General features: G+C 37.3%; 1 protein-coding gene across 1 annotated transcript in view; it reads left to right on the top strand.

Moving 5' to 3' along the window:
* The window catches only part of CCDC178 (coiled-coil domain containing 178), a gene marked incomplete at both ends in the record, with an annotated part of 360,112 nt that overhangs the window by 38,027 nt on the left and 298,195 nt on the right, over positions 1–23,890 (top strand). Inside the window, 2 exons of the mRNA XM_080920521.1 lie at positions 3,245–3,387; positions 11,069–11,222. Coding sequence (XP_080776647.1) covers positions 3,245–3,387; positions 11,069–11,222 — 297 coding nt within the window. The remainder of the gene's footprint in view (positions 1–3,244; positions 3,388–11,068; positions 11,223–23,890) is intronic.

Genomic DNA, 23,890 nt, shown 5'->3' with positions numbered 1-23,890 from the left:
GCTGGCTAGTTTTATGTCAACTCGGCACACATTAAAGTTATCTGAAAGACAAAATTCCCAGCTGAGAAATACCTCCATATGATCTGGCTGTCCAGAATTTTCTTAACTAGTTATTCATGGAAAGGGCCCAGGCCATTGTGGGTGATTCCATCACTGTACTGGTAGTCCTGAGTTCCATAAAGAAACAGACTGAGGAAGCTATGGGGAGCAAGCCAGTAAGCAACACACCTCCATGGCCTCTGCATCAGTTCCTGCCTTCAGGTTCCTGATGTGTTTGAATTCCTGCTCTAACATCCTTCAGGGATGAACCCTGCTCTCAAAGACTAAACCAAATAAGACCTTTCTTTGCTAACTTGCTGTTTGGCCATGGTGTTTTCTCATAGCCATAAAAACCCTAAGACATTAAGCTTCCCTGATAACTAGAGATGAGAGCTGTGGTTCACACTTCATGACAGCCATGGGGCAACCTCTGGTAGAGAACCAGGAGGAAAAATACTGAACATAAAAGCAAAAAGATACTGAAACCGTAGTGCTTTAAAGAAAAGGTTAGCCCAGTCATGTTTTAGCAAGTTTATTTAATCTTGCTCCAATCCTAAGTGGCATTGTCTATGTTTGTTTACACTGATGTCTATTTGATGAGCTTGAGTTTTCTTTCTGTGACTGACACTAAGTATTGCTGCAGGGAGAGGAAGCACTGAGAGGAGGTTTGAGATTGACAGGAGCTCACTGCAACAGACCAAGAAAGTATAGGCTATTGTGTAAACTTACCAGAGATGCACTGTGACTATTTAGTATCAACAGGTGGGATGTTGCATTAAATGCCTCTGTCTTATGCACGAAGAACATTTTGAGTGAAGCAGGTTGCCTTTCCTATCCAAGTTTTGGACAGCATCAAATCTGAATTTTTTTTAGTAAAATAGAACTCAGAAAGCATAGTCATTAGATTTGCATATTTTCCTAGTCCCGCCTTTAAGACCACACTGTAGATTTTGACCTCTGTAGTCCATGAGTCATTTCCATAATCTAGATCCTCCATCACTGGCAGGACTTTTCTCCTGTTGGACAATTTTCTAAATAATTCTGGGTGACATGGTCCCATTTGGGAACCAACTGGGTTCTGTCACTGTTACCTCACTGCTCCCCTTGCTGTTTACTGAATTTCACAGGCAGAGCTTCAGATCAACTGGCTTTAATTCAGCCTGATACCTCTAGTTATCTTGGGATGATAGTAAGATAGTCTGCTCTCTTGGTTTCTGTTGTAGATATAAATATTTAATCTCAATCAGTGGTTCTATTTTATCTTTGATCATTCAGTTCCCAGATAAAACATACACAACTTTTATATTTATAACCCTTAATCAGCACTAGAGCTGAGCAAATATCTACCCTCTAAGCTCTTCTGCCTTCTTTTCTGTCACTAACTCTGTGTTATAACTTGCTGTGTTCTGTCTGGGCAGCTCCAACTGGCTAAATCACATGGTTATGTTTTCATGACTCATGTGGTCATAGCTTCTTCTCCTCTCTCAACCTTCTTCTTCCCCTCATGGTGGTGCCTCAGACCCCAATATTAGAAACTGAAACACCACCTACCACTCTCCTGCCCAGCTATAGGCTGTTGACGTCTTTATTCAACCAATAGCTTTAAGTTATGGAACAAGGTAACACAAAATTTCTTTGTAAACATGCAGGTTCTCACCTTGCCTGGGGGGGGGCAGTATTTAGCATAATCCATAGCAAAGAACATAACCTCAATATGTTTCTGCAGACTGAGCCAGGAACCATGTAGAAACATCACTCTGGCTACACATCACCAGAAGAAGCAATTCCCCATAAGACAGATGAGACACTACTAGGGATGGTTAGATACATCAGTCACCAATGTAAAAACCAATACTAATAAAGCTTACAGGAACACAGCAGAAGAAAAGTTGTATTCTGAAGAAGAAAACACAACTTCCACTTATGAAATGAGCATAACTGACAAAACTCAGGAATAAAAACCGAGTTGTGAGCACTGCAGGGACCAAATGCCTCCTCAGAGAGAAGCAGAAGCACACAGAGCTGCAGGAACCTTGCTTTGCAGAGTGCAGGCCCTGGAATGGGAGTTCATGACTTTCGTTTCTTAATCCCTACTATAAGCTTTCAGGTCTTGAATACTTTTTTTGTAAACACTTATGCCTTGCCTTCTTCATTTACAAAATAATGTAAGAACCAAATGAGCCATAAACTTAGTGTGCACCTGAATTAAACAACAGGAATCAAACCAGAGGCTACCATAACACCCAGAGTAGTTTCTAAAACTTCCCAGTATGGGCTTGAGAGCTGGGTCAAAGGTTGAGCGTGTTTGCTGCTTGGAACTGCTCTTTTGGACAATCATGTCTTGGAACTGCCTGAAACTCTAACCCCAGGTCTACCTGGAGACTCCCCTTTGCCTCATAGGCACCACGCATGGTGTGCAACTAATTAAGTTTCTTGAAACAGAGATGCTTTTGTGTTCTGCCAGTGAGAATTAAAGCTCTTGCTCTTTTTCCCGGAGAATAATTTGCCAACCAGCCAGCATTCAGGAAAGCCCTTCCCTTCTGACTCAGCACACTCTGATTTTAGCAGTGCATCTGTAGAAAGTATTTAAGCATGTACAGTTTCTTTGCAGCTTGCTATAGCACAGTGGGGTCTGAGTTCCTCATATTTGCGTGTTCCTTGTACACAAAGTCTGTCCGTGTGCTTGGCAGTGGGTAAGAGCAGCAATTGTCATGTGCTGTGATTCCGACAAGAGACGTTGATAGGTGAACATACAGAAAAGAAAGATGGAGAGAGGTAGGAAGTGCTGGCAGAAGTAATTCACTAATTCCTAAAAGTAAACCACTTTGGATTATTACAAGAAGATAGCAATGGTTATTTCTGATTAAGAGAAGTACAAGGAATTTAATTTTCATTTTACCTCAACATTTTCATATTTTTTACAACATAATAATACAAGCACATGAAAATTAGGATCCTTTGGTGGTTTGACAGATGACTTTAACTTGAGCACATAAACCTTTAACTTTTATGCTTCTATAGCATAAAATGAACTCAACCATGGTGAAGGAACACAGAACCCTATTTCCTTATCTATACACATTTAGAGGATTACTTGTGGTAAGAAAATATATGTTAATAACTTTAAACTTAAATTATGGGTGACATTGGAATTTTTTAAATAAATCATTAATAAATATATGGGCAACATATATTTTATTTCTAGGTAATGGAACAATTTAGAGCAATTCATGAAGAGCTTAAAGAGTCTGTGAATGAATGTCAAAATGCAAAAGTAAAGCTTAAGCATATGAAAGAAGAGGATGAGAAACAGATTCAAAAAGAGTTAACAAGTGCAGCATCCTATGTGTAAGAATTCCCCTAAATACTATATAGATACACACACACACACACACACACACACACACACACACACACACATATATATATATATATATAAATTAAAGGTTAACTAAACTGTAATAAATACACCTGCTCAAGAACTTTCCAAGAGCACAATATTTAAGTTGCTTAAGCAAATATTATCACCAAATTTATGTCAATTGAAATTTGAATATTTAATGTACAAACCTATGTAAGTCCACAAGACAGCATACATCCATTTTAAAGGTTCATGTATGTCAGACAATTTCATGAGGATACAGCATAAAAATGCATCTCCCTGTCATCTCCATGCAAAATAAATTGTCTTATTTTCTAATGAGATATCACACATTATGAATCAATGCAGTAGTTATAAGCCTAGATGTTAATATTTTAACATGTATTTATTTTCTTACTAAGAGAATGACATTTTAAGTGCATAGATTTTCTCTTCCTTATTAATAGTTGAGATTTGTATGTCCTTGCATAAATTTCCAAAGTAAACGTATCTTCTGATACAGTCCTATCTTCATTAGGGGATTTTATTTCAGTGATAAAACATCACAGGTAAAAACAATTTGGGTAAGAAAGGGTTAACTTCATCTTATAGTTCATATTGGACCATCCAGGATAGCCATGGCAGGAACATGGGTGGAGAAGATGGTACAGAGGCCTCAGCACAGTGTACTTTGTAGTTTGTTCAGCCTGCTTTCTTGTAGAACTCAGGTCAGGCAGTCCCTGGGTGGCATTGCCAACAGTAATTGGGCCTCATATGTCATTCATCAGTCAGTCCAGCCCAACCCCATTCCCATTCCTGTGCCAAAAACAAAAAAGAAAAAAAAAAAGAAAGAAACAAAGAAACAAAGGAAAAAACACACAGTCTTTTACTTGAGCAATTTTGGTGGGGAAATTGTCTCAACTAAAGTTTAGTCTTCAAAAAGGGTTCTCCCTATGTCAAATTGACAAAGACCAGCCAGCACACTTCCCAGTTTCTTTCATTCACTCAAAATTACTTTTGGCTTAAAGTGAAATTAAAGATTTTTTCTTTGTTTAAATTAATTCGTGAGACTGCTCTGTGAGTAACCAAAGCGCAGAGAGGGTTAGGCAGAGCACGCTGAAAATGCACCCCTCTGTTACACAGTGGGGCTGGACCTCTGGAATAGGGACTCGGCTTCTGCCTGGAAAGCCTGTAAGTGCTCAGGAATTTTTGCCACCTGGAACAGCAGAGATCCAGAAAAACAGGCCTGGTGATACTGCACTGTGAGTAACCAAAGCACAGAGAGGACTGGGAGAAATATGCGGAAAATGTGCTCTCCTGGTCAACAGTGGGGCCGACCTCTGGCATAGGGAATCGGGATCTGCCTGGAAAGCCCGGGATCAAAGTCTGGACACACAGGTCCACAGTAAGGCACAGGCTCTTGTCAGTGGGAGCCAGGGTTTGCTCGGGAAAAGCAGTGCTTGAAGTTCAACACTACAGACCCTCTTGCACCTGAACCTGACAGGAGCCTGACACATAGGCCCAGGGACAGTACTTCGGAAGTCCTCAGAGAGCAGAAAGTACTGTGCTATCTGGAAAAAGTTTCCAGTGTGGCATAGAGAAAGAGCTAGGTCCGTGCCAGTAGTATTCAGGAACTGTGCGCACAGGGCTGAGCTACTAGAACAGCCTCACAAGCACTCCCACATCTGAACGCACAAAGACAGAGCTGAGTCACTGCTACCAGAACTCACTGCTTGCCCACTAAAAGCTTAACACTCAGAAGCAGTTTTCTTCTTGATCCAAGGGCCCTCATGTCCACAGAAGAGATGATACCAATCACTGACAAGACCATGTATAATCACAGACAACATAATGGCAAGAGGAAAACAAAAGAACTTAAGCAATGAAAACCAAGACAACCTGGCAACATCAGAACTCGGCTCTCCCACCACAGCAAGCAGTGGATTGCCAAACACTTCAGAAAAAGAAGACTCAGTCCTGAAATCATACTTCACGATGATGATGGAGATCTTCAGGAAGAGCATGAATAACTACCTAAACAAGAACAGGAGGACAACCATAAACAAATAGAAGCTTTTAAAGAGGAAACACGAAAAACACTCAAAGAACTCAAAGAACTACAGAAAAATACAACCAAAGAGATGAAGAAATTAAAAATGGAAATAGAAACAATAAGGAAAACACAAAAAGAGACAACTCTGGAGATGGAAAACCTAAAAACTGAATCAGGAATCACAGATTCAAGCATCTCCAACAAACTACAAGAGATGGAAGAGAGAATCTCAGGGACCGAAGACAACATTGAAAACAGACAAAACATTCAGAGAATTCCACCAGAGAACTTTTACAGCTGATAAACAACTTTAGCAAAGTGGCAGGATATAAAATTAACTCAAACAAATCAGTAGCCTTCCTCTACTCAAAGGACAAACATATGGAGAAAGAAATTAGGGAAAAGATACCCTTCACAATAGACACAAACAATATGAAATACCTTGTTAGTGACTAACTAAGCAAGTGAAGGACCTGTATGACAAAAACATCAAATCTCTGAAGAAGAAAATTGAAGATATCAGAAGATGTAAATGTCTCCTACGTTCATGGATTGGAAGCATCAACATTGTAAAAATGGCCATCTTACCAAAAGCAATCTACAGATTCAATGCAACCCCAATCAAAATTCCAACCCAATTCTTCATAGAGTTGGAAAGAGCAATTTTCAAATTCATCTGGAATAACAAGAAACCTAGAATAGCGATATCTATCCTCAACAACAAGAAAATATCTTCATGAATCACCATCCCTGACGTCAAGCTATATTACAAGGCAATTGTGTTAAAAGCCACATAGTACTGGTACAGAGATAGGCATGTTGATCTATAGAACAGAATAGAAGATCCAGAAATGAACCCTCACACATATTGTCACTTGATTTTTGACAAAGGAGCTAAAAGCATTCAATGGAAAAAGGACAGCCTCTGTAACAAATGGTGTTGGTTCAACTGGCACTCAACATGCAGAAGAATGAAAATAGACCATTTCTTATCTCCTTGTACAAAGCTCAAATGCAAGTGGATCAAAGGCCTCCACATTAAACCAGGTACACTGAAACGATTAGAAGAGAAAGTAGGGAGAACCTTAGAAAACATAGGAACAGGGGAAATTTTCCTGAACAGAACACCAATGGCTTGTGCTCTAAGATCAAAAATCAAGAAATGGGACTTAATGAGATTACAAAGTTTTTGTGAGGCTAAGGACACTGTCAAGAAAACAAAACAGCAGCTAACTGATTGGGAAAAGATCTTTAGCAACCCCACTTCTGATAGAGGCCTAATATCCAAGGTATACAAAGAACTCAAAAAATTAGATGCCAGAGAAACAAACAATCCTATTAAAAATGGGGTACAGAGCTAAACAAAAAATTCTCAATTGAGGAATATCTAATGGCTGAGAAACATCTAAGGAAGTGCTGGCCATCCTTAGTCATCAGGGAAATGCAAATTAAAACAACCCTGAGACTCCACCTCACACCAGTCAGAAGGCCTATGATCAAATTCTCGGATGACAGCAGATGCTGGCAAGAATTCGGAGAAAGAGGAACACTTGTCCACTGTTGGTGGGGTTGTAAACTGTACAACCACTGTGAAAATCAGTCTGGCAATTCCTCAGAAAATTGGACCTATTTCTTCCTTTAGACCCAGTTATTCCACTTCTGGGCATATACCCCAGAGTTGCTCCAACATACAGTAAGGACACATGCACCACAATGTTCATAGCAGCCCTATTTATAATTGCTAGAAGGTGGAAAGAACCCAGATGTCCTTCAGTGTATGAATGGATACAAAAATTGTGGCATATATACACAATGGAGTACTACTCAGCTATTAGAAACAATGACTTTATGAAATATCTAAGAAAATGGATGCATCTAGAGAATATCGTCCAGAGTGAGTTAACCCATTCAGAAAAGAAGAGACATAATATGCATTCACTTATAATTGGATATTAACCCCAGAAAGCTCTGAATACCCCCAGAAACCACTTGCAAGTCTTATGAAGCTCAAGAAAAACAAAGGCCCAAAAGTGAAAGTCTCTGTCCTTCTTAGGAAAAAAAAATGTATAGCACCCTCTCAGAGTATTGTATACCTGGACTTTAAATCATTAAATATCCAAGAGTTAAGAATATAGCCTGTGGCAATTTTTGGTATTCAAAGATCATTATGCATAATCTATTCACACCAAGAAAACTGACAGTTTCCAGGTTACAGTCTGTTGTACATGTACTTTATACTTATGGTAACTAGTGGGATTTCAATGCATGCTATCAAATCTCTAAAAGAATTAAGTACTGACAAAAATAAATTCATATAGTGTTATGCCAAAATGACTTTAAAAATCTGTACATGTATCCCTCTTTTTTAAAAATAAAATCATAAGAGAAAATAAATAGATTCATGATTTAGTAGGGACAATTAATCTCATATTGAAATCATCAACAAGAGAAAATCAAATGCATGTATGCAAATGAGTACAATTAGTACAAACTTTATGATCTAAATAACATCCATTTGCTAAGACTTTAGAATGTACTTATATTGGAACAGGAGCAAGGGTTCAGGGGTTAAGATCACCTGGTGCTCTTGCAGAGGATGGAGGCTCAGTTTCCACACCTAGGTTGTGGCTTCCAAACATCTAGAGGAACCAATGTTAAATTTTGGTCTACATGGGAACCAGCATGCACATCTTTTTAGTTAGCCTTATATAACTGGGAAAACATTTCTTATTGAATACTTTGTTTTCTATGCTTTCATATCATAGAGATTAAGATTTATACATCAGCAGGAGTATTATTTAGGTGATTATTCAAAATGCATAATCTCATGTTAAGTCCAGATCTATTGAATTTGAATCTGTACTTTGAAAAGATTCAGTCCGTCTTCAAATTTCAACAGGAAAGTTTATTATCAGTTTATAATAGAAACATGCAAAATCAACTTTTATAATGTGCAAAATTAAGACCTAAGCAATATACAAAGGGAACTTACTCTCAACCTAAAAATTTCAAAACTATTATTCCAGTTATTTCTGTGATGTTGCCTCAGCTGCAGGGGTAGTAATGATGCTGTAGCTATTTCTATACTTTTCAGCTGTTGCAAGAACCTATGTCCCCTCCCACAGTTCCTTACTCGACTCCTCCTTGCCCTTGCCTCTGAGATGGTGCTTCCTCTATATCATACAAGCTCTCTTCTTCCCTGAGGCCCCAAGTCTCTCAAGGATTAAGCCTGTCTTCTCCCACTGAGGCCTGATCAGGTAGACCTCTGCTACATGTGTGGCAGGGGCCTCAAACTGGCCCATTTATGTTCTTGGTTGGTAGCTCAGTCTTGGTAGCTCCCTGGGGTCCTGGTCGGTTGAGACTGATAGTCTTCTTTTGGGGTCACTCTTCTTTCAGCTTCTTCAATCCTTCCCATAATTCAACCACAGGGGTCCCCAACTTCAGTACAATGGTTGGGTGTATGTATCTGCCTCTGTATTAGTCAGCTGATGGTAGGGCCTCTCTGAGGACAGCCATGCCAAGCTCCCATTTGTAAGCATTTCGTAACATAGTAGTGTCAAGCTTTGGTGTCCCTGAAGCCCCAGGAAATGAATCCCAGGTTGGACCTGTCATTAGACCTTCTTTCCATCAGTCTGTTCTTCGTTTTTGTCCCTGCAGTTCTTTTAGACAAGAACAATTCTGGGTCAGTAATTTTGACTATGTGTTCTTAGCCCTGTCCCTCAACATGACAATCCATCTGTTTCCTGTAGGTGGGCTCTTTGAGTTCCTTCTCCACAATGTTGGGTAAGATCATTCCCAGTGAGTCATGAGTGTCTCTCCCTTTGGCTGGTTATTTCCAAGACAACGTTAGAGAAAATATTTTTTCCTGTTTCTTGCTATCTTTCAATCAAATATTGATAAAGGATTATAAAATTCTGTCATATGACACCAGGGCTAGGGAAATGCTCAGTGAATAACAGTAGTTTTTCTATAAGTATTCGGACCTGCTTTTGAATCTCCAAAGTCTAAGTATGAAGTTGGATGTCTGTTTATGTCTATAACCCTAGTAGTGGGTAGGCAGACAAACCAAGCCAAAACCAAGAAAACTTTGTGTTCAGTTGAGTTTCTTTCTCAAAGCAGTAAGGATAAAATTAACAGAGAAAGACACCAGATGTCCTCTTTTGGCCTTCACATGGGTATGTGCATTTACACACACACACACACACACACAGAGAGAGAGAGAGAGAGAGAGAGAGAGAGAGAGAGAGAGAGAGCACACTCTACCCTCCCATTGTAACATCATGTAAGTCACTATATTTAGTACTCCGTTATAGGTTGATTTCATATATTTGATGGTATATACTCAGATGCATACATGTTCATACATATAAATACATGTTTTTTCCGCTTGGTGCCATGGCAAACCTCTTGTTCTAATGCACAAATGACAGAGTGTTTTCTTCCCACATATTGTATCTAGCTTTGCCTGTTATACTTGGAAGCATTAGGTGAATGATGCTTGAGATTTAGTCAGAGTTATCTTTTTTCTCTTCCTTTACTTGAGCACCTATTTAATCTCTGTGTCATGCTGCTTTGGTTAAAGGGCTAAGAAGTCAAATCTTTGGGATTCAGACTCCATTTTAGAGAACCTGACCTAAGATTAACCTCAAGTTAACTAACAGCACCAGTTTCTAGCCTAGCACCAGGATCCAGGCTATTCCCCAACGAATCTGCACCTCCAGGTTACAAGTTTGTCCTCTACCACTTCACTTCCTAAAAGCCAACAATCAGGAGGAAAAAAGAAGTTACATTTATGGTTTGGCTGCCAGCACCAGCCAATTATGTCAAAGGCCTTAATGGGCCCACAATCAGATGTGTATCAGGCTAGATAGCCCCTTCTTGCCACTATAAAAGCATTACTGAGTCTGGGTTCAAGACTCTGTCCCATTCTTCTGCATCAGAGATGGTGGTAGGGCCCAAGCTCCAGCTTGCATAAAGAGACTCTAATGTGATTACATCAGAATTTGTCTTCTTTGTGGTCTTTCTGAGGTTTTTGAGTGTATCCTGGTAAAACAGGACATGTAAAACATTGTCAAGAATCAACAAGTCCTAGTTTCATGGCTCTGTTTGTGTCTGCTGAGTTCTGTTTCATTGTGCTAAATGCCCAATACTCTGCCAATACCACCCTTTTATAAATTAATATACTCGTATACTAGTTCTTAAGCAACAGAATAGGAGATCATGACTGGCTCACCCTGTTGAGTTTTCCTGATTAGTGGTCATGAAAGTGCTAATATTTAAATGTCCAGTGGTTTTCCATCACTTATTTACCCAACTTCTCCCACAAGACAATCTAAAACAAGCTCCCCAAAAAGGCTAATTATATATATATATATATATATATATATATATATATATATATATATATATATATATATTTCCCCTTTGGGAAACAAGAGTATTAGTTTGCTTTTGCAATCACTCTTAATATCTGAGCTTTTTTTTAGGACTATAGAACTGCTCTAGGAAGGGAGAATTTTTAGGATAAATGCTATTGATTCCTAAAAAGTTAGAGAGTGGATGAAAAATGATGGTCCTTTCAATGTGGATAAAAATCAGCTTTGCTTTTATCTTAGGAAAGAACTAGATAAGCTTAACACTCTGGATGCTCACTACACAGCCTCGATCGAGTCTGTGAACATCAACATTGAAGGTGATGAAGAAACAGTGAGTGTGGTGATGAAAGAAACACACAGCACAACGAATGAACTAGAAAAGCTAATGAGAATGGTGAGTTGTTCATGTTTTGAAATCTTTAGAAAGTGGTTTGGAGTCAGAAATAGCATATTTTTCCTGCCAATTATCTTACCCTTTTCTCTCCCTCCCATGAGATTTTATCTGAATAGTACCTGTAGGTATGTATAAATATATATGAATGTGTATATATATATATATATATATATATATATATATATATATATATATATGTACATATGCCATCTAAATTTTACACATGATTTGAAACATGATGCTTGTGTATTTCTGATTTTGAGCTGCTTTACTTACCATAATCATGTAATGTTCCATCAAGTTTCTTGCAAATGCTATGATTTTTGGTTCTTAATTATGTCCAAGTAAAACTCATCCCCCACCTTTCTATTTCTATCCTCAGATCTGTATTACCAAGTTCCTTGATGCATTCACCTATTGATGAGCATTTAGACTGAGTTCAAACTTGACTATTGTGAATTGTGCCAAAATAAACACAAACAAATGGGTCTGTTCATGCATATTGACTTAGATTCCTTTGTGACTAGACTGCTTCCAGAAGAGCTGAGTCCTAGCAGTTCTATGGTTAGTTGTTCCGAGGAATCTTCATAATGATTTCTGTAATGGATACTGGAGGTTTAGGTCCACGGCCTGTGGCTGAAATAAATTCTTTCCTTCTCACATTTCTTTTGGTTATGGTGTTTTAACACAGCAGTGGAAACTCTAAGTAAGACTGAAATTGACACCAGTCTCTGGGGTATTGCTTTAACATATCTGACCATATCTTTGGGAAGATTGTAGAGGGATTTTAAAACTTTGGGCTAGAAAGGCTATTGCAAGTTCAAAGCTTAGTATGTTGTTTGGAAAGCATTAGGATAAGGCTGAGGAGGACATAGATGATGGAGGTCTGTTTTCTGAGGTCTCCAAGAGAAGCAAAGACCATACTAGGACTTCTTGTGTGATATTTGAAAGAAGCATGTGTACTTCTGGTCATCTGGAGATAAAGAACAGGCTGTTATTAATAAGAGGCCACCACCCACATAGTAAAACCTTTGCTTTGTGGGGAAAATAGGTGCTGGTTGGCTGGGACTGAAGAATCAACTGTGATTAAGATTTAAGAAAGTTTTTCCTCTCGCTTAGCACATGGAGGCTAGAATCTGAGAGAGCTGATCCTGAACCCCGTGCAGACATATAACTTGGTAATATGTAAGAGTCTTCCAAGTGGTACTTGTTTTGAAGGCATGAAAGAGAAAAGGGTTATGGAGAGAAGGTGAGATTAGGCATGATGTGACACAGATAGGGTCTCTGAAGAAAGGCCGTAAGGGTCATTGGGTGGGTATACTGCCTCAATTGATATAGAAAGTAAAGGAATAGAAGGGGTCATGGAGAGAAGTTTGGATTTGGTATCATGTAACATGGTCAGAGTCCCTTAAAGTGCCTAGGAAAGACAATTGTGAAGCCAGGGTAGAAACCTGAGCATTTTGGAGATGCCAGTACCATGTAGCAACCACCAAAGGCAGCATCATCCATGGGATGGAAGAAGACTGAGTATGGAAGTTATTGTGTTTGGATGTGTGTGCAGGTATTTGGCACACACAACTGCATGAAAACACACACACAGACACACACACACACACACACACACACACACACACACACACACACACATTGTGGTAGGGACTTTGGACCTTTAAAAATTGATCCTGGGTCCCTGGAGGCTAACTTGGTGCTTTACACAGTTGAATTCTTCTATGTTTGTTTGTTTTGTGCTTTGCTTTAATTATGATGTTGTGGTGGTTACTTTTAATGCAGAAAAAGTATTAAATTGGTTGTTTTTGTATTTTTTCTTTTTGCTTCTTTTTGAACAGGAGATTATATTTGAAAGACCTTAAACTTTTAAAGAGTCTTTAGAGTTTAAGATAGATTGTATATATTTTAAAGATTCTTGAAATACTTTAAATAGGTTTGGGTTTTAAATGACCTTATGGTCATTTAAAGAGGCAGACCTTTAAAGGCTGTAGGACTTTTAAAGCTGTTTATGTTTTATATTGAAATATTGATAATGGCATACCAGCTTAGAAACAAGTGGAAAAGCAAGTATTCTAGTTGACCTGTGATGTTGAGTCAACAAATGATCAACTGTATTGACAAGTTTTGTCTGTTCAACAAAAGCTAGAATTACATTTGAACAGAAAGGCTCATTTGAAAAAATACCTTAGACAGACTTGTAAGCAGGTCTGTAGTGCATTTTCTTTATTGATGATTGATGTGTGAGGCTCCGGCTTACTGTGGAGTCTACCAGCCCTGGGCTGGTGATCCTGTGTGCTATGGAAAAGCAAGCTGAGCAAGCCATGAAAAGAAAATAGCATCCCTCAGTTCCTCCCTCTAGGTTCCTGGCTTGAGTTATTGCCCTGACTTTCCCTGTTAATGGAGTGTGAGAGCTTCAAGATGAGATAAAGCCTTTTTCACCAGGTTGCTTTTGGTAATTTCTTTTTTATCCCAGCAGTAGAAACTGTAACTAAGGCATTCCCAAAATGTATAATTCATTGCAAGGTATGTGAATAAGCACCAGGAAAGAGTAGCAGTCAGTAGATGACATATTATTATCCAAATACTTACAACTTTTATATAATTTGTTGATGATAGTTCAATTTGTCATCCGTAAAATGATAGCCATTGACAAGATATTTTCAAAAAAGGAGAAATTATTTGCAAAGCCTATAATCTTTTGTTCATACATCATCTTTAAACTGGCAACCCTATGCCTTCTTAATTCGTTGTAATAACACAATATTATTCATGACAGGGAATCGTGAAAGCACTTAAAAGGTTCCTACTAGTTTTCAATTATAGAAATTGTTTGGACTAGCACACATTTCAGGGAAGACGAGAGGTGATGAAATTTAAATATATTAATTTTCTGCATTTCTCTCATTGTGAAACCTTAAGCTACATTTACAGGAGCACACATCAAGCACTCTGCTAAAAGTATGAATGTGCCTGATATTGTCGAACCTTGCTTTTTGTATGCAACTGAAACCTCCAGCTCAAGACAGAGATGATCTTTGTACTGCCTAATTGCTCATATGGTTCACAGGGAATTTATTTCCAGATTCAAGGCATAGATTGCCCAAGTTTAATCGATGACATAGATTTTTTTTCTCCATCCTCTGCCATTCTTAGTCCTTAATCTATTCAAATATGGTTCTCCAATTTTTTTTTTTACAAATAATGGTTCTAGTAAATCAAACACTGTTGAACTGTTTAAGAAGTTTCTAATTTTATGATCAGGTTTTTTAATGTAAAATTAGGCCATGAGTTCCTTATTTTTATTTTATAAGGTATCATATATTAGCAATAGTTTCATATAAGTATATAATGCATTTTTAAATTTTGCTGTCGTCACACTTTTTCTACACTACCCTTCTCTTTCAGCTCCTAATACATATGCATGTATACATATATACATATGTACATACACACACACACACATATATATAGTGTCTGTGCACATGTGTGTTTGTGTATATGTGTATATATATATATATACACACACACATATGGTATATATTATATGTATAAATATATAATATATTTATAAATATATAAATAATATTATATATGTATAAATACACTATACACACGCATCACATACAAAGTTTGCTAAAATATGAGTTATTGTTGTTTAGTGTTTATTTTTTAGGGCTGACTGCTTAGGTTTGGATAACCCACTAGGGGGCCCCTCCACAGAGATTGATTCTCCCTCTATCAGTAGCCCATAGTTCTTTACTTAATGGTACTACCTTTCCACCATCATGTTAGCATGTCGACTTGTGTTTTTAAGATGGTTTTGTTTAGGTGACTGGGAACAGTTTCACTCTTATTCACTACTGTGAAGCAAATGTTTTACACTGGTCCTCCGGGATGCCTCCTCTGCTGCACATTTTGGGAATCCCAAGGTCAGTTGTCTGCTACACTTTAACCAATAATATAATCTGTAATTCTCTCCATATGGTGCAAAATGAAGCTTCTGTGTGATGTATTTGGATTTCTGCATCTCCAAAGGCCTTTTCTCATCCTTCCTATACTCCCATCCAACCTTCTATCCTGAAAACCACACCTCTACTTTCAAAAGCCACTGAAACTCATTTACTTTTGGCATTCAATACAGATAAACAAATTTATTTGATATAAAAACAGATTTTTTAAATATTAATATTGTTCTTATAAGTTAATAGTTAACTTCATAAGATATTAATTGGTATCTTTATATATGGTATGCTATGTTATATAAGAATGCCAAGAGTGCAAATTTTCTACACATATGTGTCCATTTTATGTCATATTTTACCTCAAAATACTCAAGATAAAACCATTTCTTTATAAAAGCATAAGTAATTTTAACTCTCAACTTACTGATTAGGAAACCTATCTAGATAGGTAAGAGTATTTTTTTGCAAACACAAAGCTATTATGTAGTACAGTCAAATGACAATTTTATATTTGGACAATGGAAACAATGAAGTTTTATCACACACTATCTAGTGTGCAAATGAACTATGTGTGAGATAAAGCCATATGTTGCTAAATTTGATGAAGGGTTTCCACCTATTTCTTATGTGTGTCCACACATATAAAATATAAAATTACATCTCTGCATTGACTCTCCTTATCTGTGCTTGATGCCACTACCCGTCAACCTCAAATACATATTCAATACCACAGTGGGTTTTTATCAAAGCTGCTTATTAGCAATGAAACTTGACTACAAAAATGTTTTCTGGTTGTATGTGAAGGGGATATTATCTAGTTTCCCACTTGACCAATTGAGACGTATTTTTATATTAATTTTTTTTTAAATTCTTTGGGTGAACTCTGTCCAGTTATGGTTTATTATTCTTCTAATTTACTGCTGTGTTTGACTTGCAATTACTTCCCATAAGAATTTCCATGAATATTTATAAGTGGGTCTATCCTTCACTGTCCCAATTTGTGTTGTACTTGATAGATTTTCTTATCTGGACGACACTTGCTTTATAAACTAAACTCTGATGCAAAGTCTCTACTATAAAGTTTTCTGTTTCTGATTACATATGCATTTTCATATAATTTAGTGTGAAATTTTTCAACAAATTTGAAAATGGTTTTTTCAGTTTAATATTTTTGTAATTTTTTGACTGATAATAGGTTAATATATGTTTTGTAGTTTTCCTTTCTTTCACATTTTTAGATTTCTATCAGTAATTTATACTTTCCTGTTTAAATTTTGTTATTCTTAATTAATTGTACATATGTTGTATGTGTGTATATCTGTATATTTTTGCACATAAGCACACACAGGGCATGTTTTGAAAGCTCCAGAACTATATGTTTTTATACGTTTTGCAAATTTTTGTACATTCCTTTTCATGTGTGTGTCCCTGAGCAGTTCTATTGCAGTTTATTCCAGTCAGGCATTTTCCGAACAGTGTGCTGTGCTTCCTATTAGCATATATTGTTTTCTTATTGACAGCAGTTGAGAAATGAGATTCATTATACAAACTGTGATTTAAAATTGTTTCAAAGCACCTCAGAAAAGATATGAATAGCATTCATCCTACAAAGTCTGAAATACAGTTAAATGCACGGGAAAAACGTATCTGTTTTTTTATCTCCCTATCAAGATGGAGTCTATGTTAGCATTGAGTTTATGTAGGTGCACAGGACTTCTAAGATATTTAAAAAGATAGTATTAAATAGGAATCAATGACATGATTCTCTTTACGTTATATTAAAATGTATTTCAGTATTGTTTTACATTTAAGATGTACTATTTGGGGCTTACATCTTAGAGGCTGGTTTTTAATTTTAAGCATGATAAACAAAGCTATGATAAACATTTTAAACTAAATTTCTTGATTTAATAAGATAATGTTGTTATGCAAAAATTAAAACAGTTGCTTGGTAACGCAGTGCCAGCAGAACCGTGGAGAATCACAGGCATAATTCTTTCAGGGCTAAAAGATGTGTCCACATTTTCACATTTTAAGCATTCTGTAAACAATGGCTTGGCCCTTTTTAAAAATTCATTTCCTTGGTGGTGTTTCTAGTCATGAAATTACTGGATTTTATACAACTAATCCTGTGAGATCACTAGATGCTAGCCCCGTCATCTCTTAGATCATGTTTAGCATCTGAGTCATAATTTACAGGCTGAGTTTTGTTTTTCCCTAGATGTATAAATAATGCTGATGAAATTCACAATGTCACTTTTCTTCTAAAATAAACAATGAACGTGTTTAACACTTTCAACACAAGCAAACATCAAACTTAATCTTATTTAAATCCACAGGACTCTTTTTTTGGTTCTAGCTTCTAATGTCACTTATCTATTTCTTAGAATAAAAAAAATTAGAGAGGAATCTGGGCTGCTGAAACTATTGTTTACAGCTTATCAAACTCTGGAGTAATGGTTGCTTCCCAGATGCCCTGTAGAAGTCAAAAGCTGAACATCTCCAAGATCTTAATGTGAAATGATGCATACTGCACACTAAATTAACGCTTGGTGATTGATAAGACCTAATGAGATGGGTGTTTCAAGTGAATGGTGCTATGTAGGAAATCATTGTCATTAGATTTTCAATGCAGGCAACAACTTTTAAAATATTTTTGACCAAGGATTGCTGATGAGGAGCTGATGGTTCAGATCGCCTTCTGTATCAGTTCAGAATGTGTTTTATAAGGTATTTCTTCATGAAGGATTCATATTTTTCAAGGCATCCACTTTTCTGTTGCAAGAGTAACTTGAGATTTCTCTTATTATTTTTGCTTACTGGTTATGTTTAGGCAAATCATAAGAATTCCTAATCCATAGTATATTAAAATACTTACTCTATTATTTTTCTCATTGTTCATTCTGGAGCGCCCAGGATGCAAAGTATTACTGGTCTGTCATTAAGTTTCACACCTGCAGTTTTTTTCTTCTTTGGTAATGTTGGTTAGTACCCTCAGTAAAATGATGACTCATAGAATGAATAAATTGTTCTGCCTCATTCTTACAGGTGTTGCCTATCTTTCGTTTTCCCATGAAAATAAGCAGGTAGTTTGTGTAATAACAACTCAGAAGGTTATCAATATACAATGCTTAGCCTTAAGTTTTGGCTCATAACTTACATAACTTGTTTAAATATTCTGTGTCTACCACACGGTTAGTTACCTCTCCTCAGGTTCATTCATCTGATTCCTCTGAGTGGAGGTGGAGCATCTGTCACCTCTGTGTCCCATAGTTCCAGTCTCTGCACTGGAACTTCCTCCATCTACTTCTTGCCTTTTGGTAACAGACCATCTGCTTTTTATTGACAGGAGATCTTTCCATGCAGTGTATGAGGGATTATCCCTATAGGTTTTAACCTTTGAGCACCTCTGATCTTTATATTTGACTTATGGATTTTGTCAAGGTTCATCCCAGTATCTAGGGTCATGCCAATGTAATGTCTTCTCTTTCTATACATAAACACATCAAGTCATATCCATGGAGTTTTCTAACTTGAACCTGCAATTTTTGAAATAAGCCCTGTCTGGTAGTACTGTTGTTCATCTTGTTTTAATATTTAGGTATTTGTTTCTGACCTGCTCTCTCAAGTGCTGTCTCACTTGGGTCAGCAACAACCTTTATATGGCTAAGGCTAGCCAGTATTCCACTGACAGCTTGTTTCTTTAGCATTATAAAAAATCCCTTTGCTAAACTGACTGGCACTTTATATTGGCACCATTCTCTCCTGAGTTTCACATAGAGAACTGCTTACATCTTTTCTACTTATTGGAGGCTTGTTTTCTCTACTTTCCACTGATTTCTCCCATTCTGCAAATGTTTGAGGACACCCAAATTGCATTCTGCAATATGATTTATATAACTATGAATTTATAATTTCTCCTTATAATCTCTATATTTGTGAATAGAGGTGACTTTTTAAACTTAGCTTTAATGTTTTAAATTTGCATTTTACTTATTTACTAGGACTGGGATGTATGGGCACCACTGTGTGTGCAGAATTCAAAGGACAACTTTAAAGAGTGAGAGGGCTTGGGATAGGTTGAGGATTGGCATAGAAGTAACTGGAGGAAGGAAAGGGAAGGAGAAAATGATGTAATTATATTTTTAATTTGGATTTAATTTTTATATAATAGGCACTCATTCATCTTCTGTCACACTGGTCCCAGACACCAGGCTCAGATCATCATGGTTGACAGCAAGCATGTTTACCCACTGAACTGCCACTCAGGCCAAACTGAACTCACTGTAGTTGAACATTCAGCTACTCAGACTTTCTACAGCTTACAGTGTTTGCACCTTACTTCAGTTTATGGTGATTTAATCCTGACAGTTTTTTAGGCCAGACATTTAAAATATGCCTTGAAATCATTCTCATGCATCTTGCATGTTGCTAGGCCAAAAATGTGTATGTTTAGGCTTAATCGACAATGTCAGAAACTTTTCCTAAATATTTGCATATCTTTTCCTTTTATCATCATTTATAAGAAACAGTTTCCAATTAACACCATCTGTTATGTTTTTATTTATTTTTAATTATAGTTCTTTCGTAGAAGTTATTCCATTATGGTTTTAAATTTGCATTTTCTTGATGACTAATGAGGTTGAGCATTTTAAACACGCTTCATTTAGAATATTGCTGTTTGGGAAGCTATTAACAAACAGTAGTAATTTAGTTCCAGGTGGGAACTCCATATTATTCACACCTTCTCTGTCATTCTGGTTTTTTTTTTTTTTACTTGAACAACATGTATATTTGTTCACTATAAATGTTATTATGTTAAAAACACCCAAACACATAACCAAATTGTGAAAATAATTCTGTTGAGGTAAATATTTAAAATGTAACCTTTTATACTGTGCTAGTACCAGCACCACATGGCACATACTGGACAGGCTGCTACTCTGCCTCATGATCTGTAAGCTGCCCTCTCCACATAGTTCCCTTCCCAGGTGGTCCAGTCTGCCCACACTAGTTGCTTCTGTTCTGCATGGTCTACCACTGCCCCAGCATGTTGTTTGCAATCACCTTCCCTTGGTGAGATGTTGTCAAGCCTTGCACACACACACACACACACACACACACACACACACACACACACACATCATAACTCGGTGGAGCGTTCTGTGCATCCTGCCACTGCACCCTCTCTGAACTCAATTATGTTGTGACATCAAAGAACAAACCATAATACTCTGATTCAATCAGTGTGATATAATTTGCCCACCTACATAAATCAAATGATCCTGTACAATTCCAACTCTTATAAAATATTCATAGCAATCTTTATCCATAAAGAGATGCATTAAAAGAAACATCTAAATAAATAAAACATCTGCTTCCATATTGCCCCTTCTTGAATGTCTTGCTTTCTCCTTCTCTCTTGCCTTACCAAAACTTTGTCCCCACCCAACTCTCTACTCACCAATTTTGTATTGCCTTGACATCAACCTACATAATTATCAATCACTCTCTGAATCTCTGTCTCTGTCTATCTCTGTATCTCTCTGTCTCTCTCTCTTTCACACACACACACACACACACACACACACACACACACACACACAATGTGTATCCTATGCATAATATTATACAAGGAAGATCATACATTTAAGTTTAATGTGTACTATTTAATAGCAAACACATTGTGCAATAGTCCCGTCCAATGACATCAATTGGGGTACAGTATGCAGGAAGAGAAATCTTTCTGTTTAGACCAAAGGGATTTAAACTTTTCAAGAAGTTCACAAGTGCTATGTCTACATGTGTTGGAATATATTTTCAGATGCACCAGTGTAGAAGTTGTAGTTGCTGAGAATGTTTCCAGACAAGAGATCATAAGAATGTTTTATTCTGGGCCCATTCCTTGCAGTGCCACTTATGACAGAGGATGTCAACACTGGCAAGTTGCAGCAGAAAATAAAACACCACCAACAAAGTAGTTGTGTTTCTGGAAGAAGACAATAGAATTCTCTAAACTAGTCTAGTTGGACATAGGAATGAGTCCCTCTGACCCCAGCACTCAGGGCTGGTAAAAGGTGAATCAAAGTTCCCAAACCAGAAGACCCTGTCTGAAACAAAGCTGAAACAGTCAAAAGTCAACAAGGCAAATAAACAAACCTCAAAGAACCCAAACTCAGGAGAGTGCCTACTGCCTGTGTTCTGCCTGCTGCAATCATACAGCCTCATCTCTGACTGGTTAGACTAAGCAGAATAACCAACCACAACTAGAGATGTCATCATTCCCCACCCTACAATAGCACCCCATTCCCCTACCCACAGTAGCACCCATTTTCTTACCTATTTCTCTTTCAGGTTCACATGAATAGAAGTCTACATATGTAGGGAGGCAGGGAGGAGACTAACTAAAATCTTCTACATTTCTTGCCTGAAGGAAAACTTAAATTATTGACTTCTTGAATAAACAGTTAATAGCCACTATAAATAATAGAACACTAAGAAAGCCCACATATTCTGTCAGATACAGTTTCTGTGGTATAGTATCTCAAAAGTAAGTTTAGTGAGACCTAAAACTAATTTTTAAAGTAGCTATCACATCTTTTGTAAATAGTTTAATATGTGAAAAGCCTGATTTCTGATTTTTGTAGCACTGAGGGAATATTTTAAAATTTCCTTACCTCATCACTGGGTGAGAAGTGCCACATTATTTCTCATTTTCATGCATCAAGTGGAATAAAAACATTTTCCATTTTATATGGTGTTTGATCCTTTTCATTTTTTATTTCCTAAGATTAAATTTGTAATATAATTTAGATGTTTCCATGGTTGGATTTTCAACATTTTCTGCATACTATCATTTCTATTAGGAAAGGAGGTACCCCACAGTACAAGTGATTTCACAAGATTTATGGTTTATGGCAGGCTGAAGTAGTGATACTTGATCCAAAGTAGATTTTAGGAATAACTCAAGCAATGCTTAAGAAAGCTCATGAATATTTCATAACTGCATTTATCAATATTTTCACAGCCATTTGACAGAGGCATGGTGGTGCAGATCACCTTTAACCTTAAACGTTTGCATTCGTAAACACATTGAAGAGTTATTGCTAGAGATGGGCAGTTGTCTGATATGTGAAATATAAATAACTTCATGTTTTATAACCACATTGGCAGCTTGAAAACACACTGAGAATTTTATTGGCCTATTCTTAGCATTTACACACCTGGAGACTCAATCATGGGAAGGAGTTTGAACAAACAGTATTAAACATAAGGAACATAATAATTACCCACATTCTTGACACAAAAGTTCAGGTGAGCACACTGGAGTTCATCACACTTCTTCAGATGTGTATACAGTTCTCATGAGGGTGATAGTTCTAGCCTTGCATTAGTGTTGCAGAGTTTAAAAGAAATTAATATGTATATCATTCTAGTTTATTTGAATTTTGACTTTTATAAAATGTCGAGGAAGGCACCGGGGACAGCAGAGTTCGAGGGACACAGGCCTGGTGAGACTGTGCTGCAAGTACATGGGGCACAGAGAGGTCTGGGCCTAGCGAGCAGAAACCGTAAACCTGATTGGTTCAGGGAGCAGGAACTCTGCCATAGGGACTAAGTTTCCACCTGGAGGGCCCATGTGTGCGAACCAAATGCTCAGGCCATTTGCCACCAGGAAAAGTGGAGATCCAGGGACGCAGGAGTGGTAAGACTGCACTGAGGGTAGCCGGGGTGTAGAGAGGTCTGGGTCAAGCGTGCATTAAATGAAACCTCCTGAATGGTTCAGGGGAGCAGGAACTCAGCCATACGGACTTGGTTTCCAAAAAGAGGGCCTGTATGTGAGGACCAAATGCTCAGGACATTTGCCACCGGGAACAGCTGAGATCCAGGGACACAGGCAGGTACATGTGAGAGACAACAAAGCCATCACTACAACAAATTATAGGTGGAAAACACAATACAATGAGGGGAACTACATCCTAGAAAAAACAAGAAAATAACTAAGCAAGAAAACCAAATGAAGAAAGACACACAGGCACAATTCTACCTCCAAAAGCAAAAATAGCAGGAAACAGCAACCACTATTCCTTAATATCTGTTAACATAAATGGACTCAATTCCTCCAATAAAAAGACATAGGCTTTCAGACTGGATACATTAAAAAAAAAAAAAAAAAACAAAAAAAAAAAAAACAAAAAAAAAAAAAACAGGCATTTTGCTGCATACAGGAAACTCAACTCAGAGACAAAGACGGACACTATCTCAAAATTAAAGGTTGAGAAAAAGAAAACTCCCAAGCAAACGCCCCCAAGAAACACACTGGAGTAGTCATTATAATACTGAATAAAGTAGATTTTCAACCAAAAGTGGTCAAAAAAGATAAGTAAGGACACTTTTTACTCATTACAGAGAAAATTTGTCAGGAGGAACTCTCAATCCTTAACATATATGCTCCAAATACAAGAGCACCCATATTTATAAAAGAAACCCTAGTAAAGCTCAAAAAATACATTGCACCCCACACAATAATAGTGGGAAACCTCAACTCCCCACTCTCATCAATGGACAGATCATGGAAACAGAAACTGAACAAGGACACAGTGAAACTAGCAGAGGTTATGAACCTATTAGAATTAATAGACATCTACAGAACATTTCATCCTAAAACAAAAGATTACAACTTCTTCTCAGCACCTC

This window comes from Micromys minutus, assembly GCF_963924665.1.
Source record: "Micromys minutus genome assembly, chromosome: 8".
NCBI classification, from domain to species: Eukaryota; Metazoa; Chordata; class Mammalia; order Rodentia; family Muridae; genus Micromys; species Micromys minutus.
This window is presented reverse-complemented; position numbering and strand designations above follow the sequence as displayed.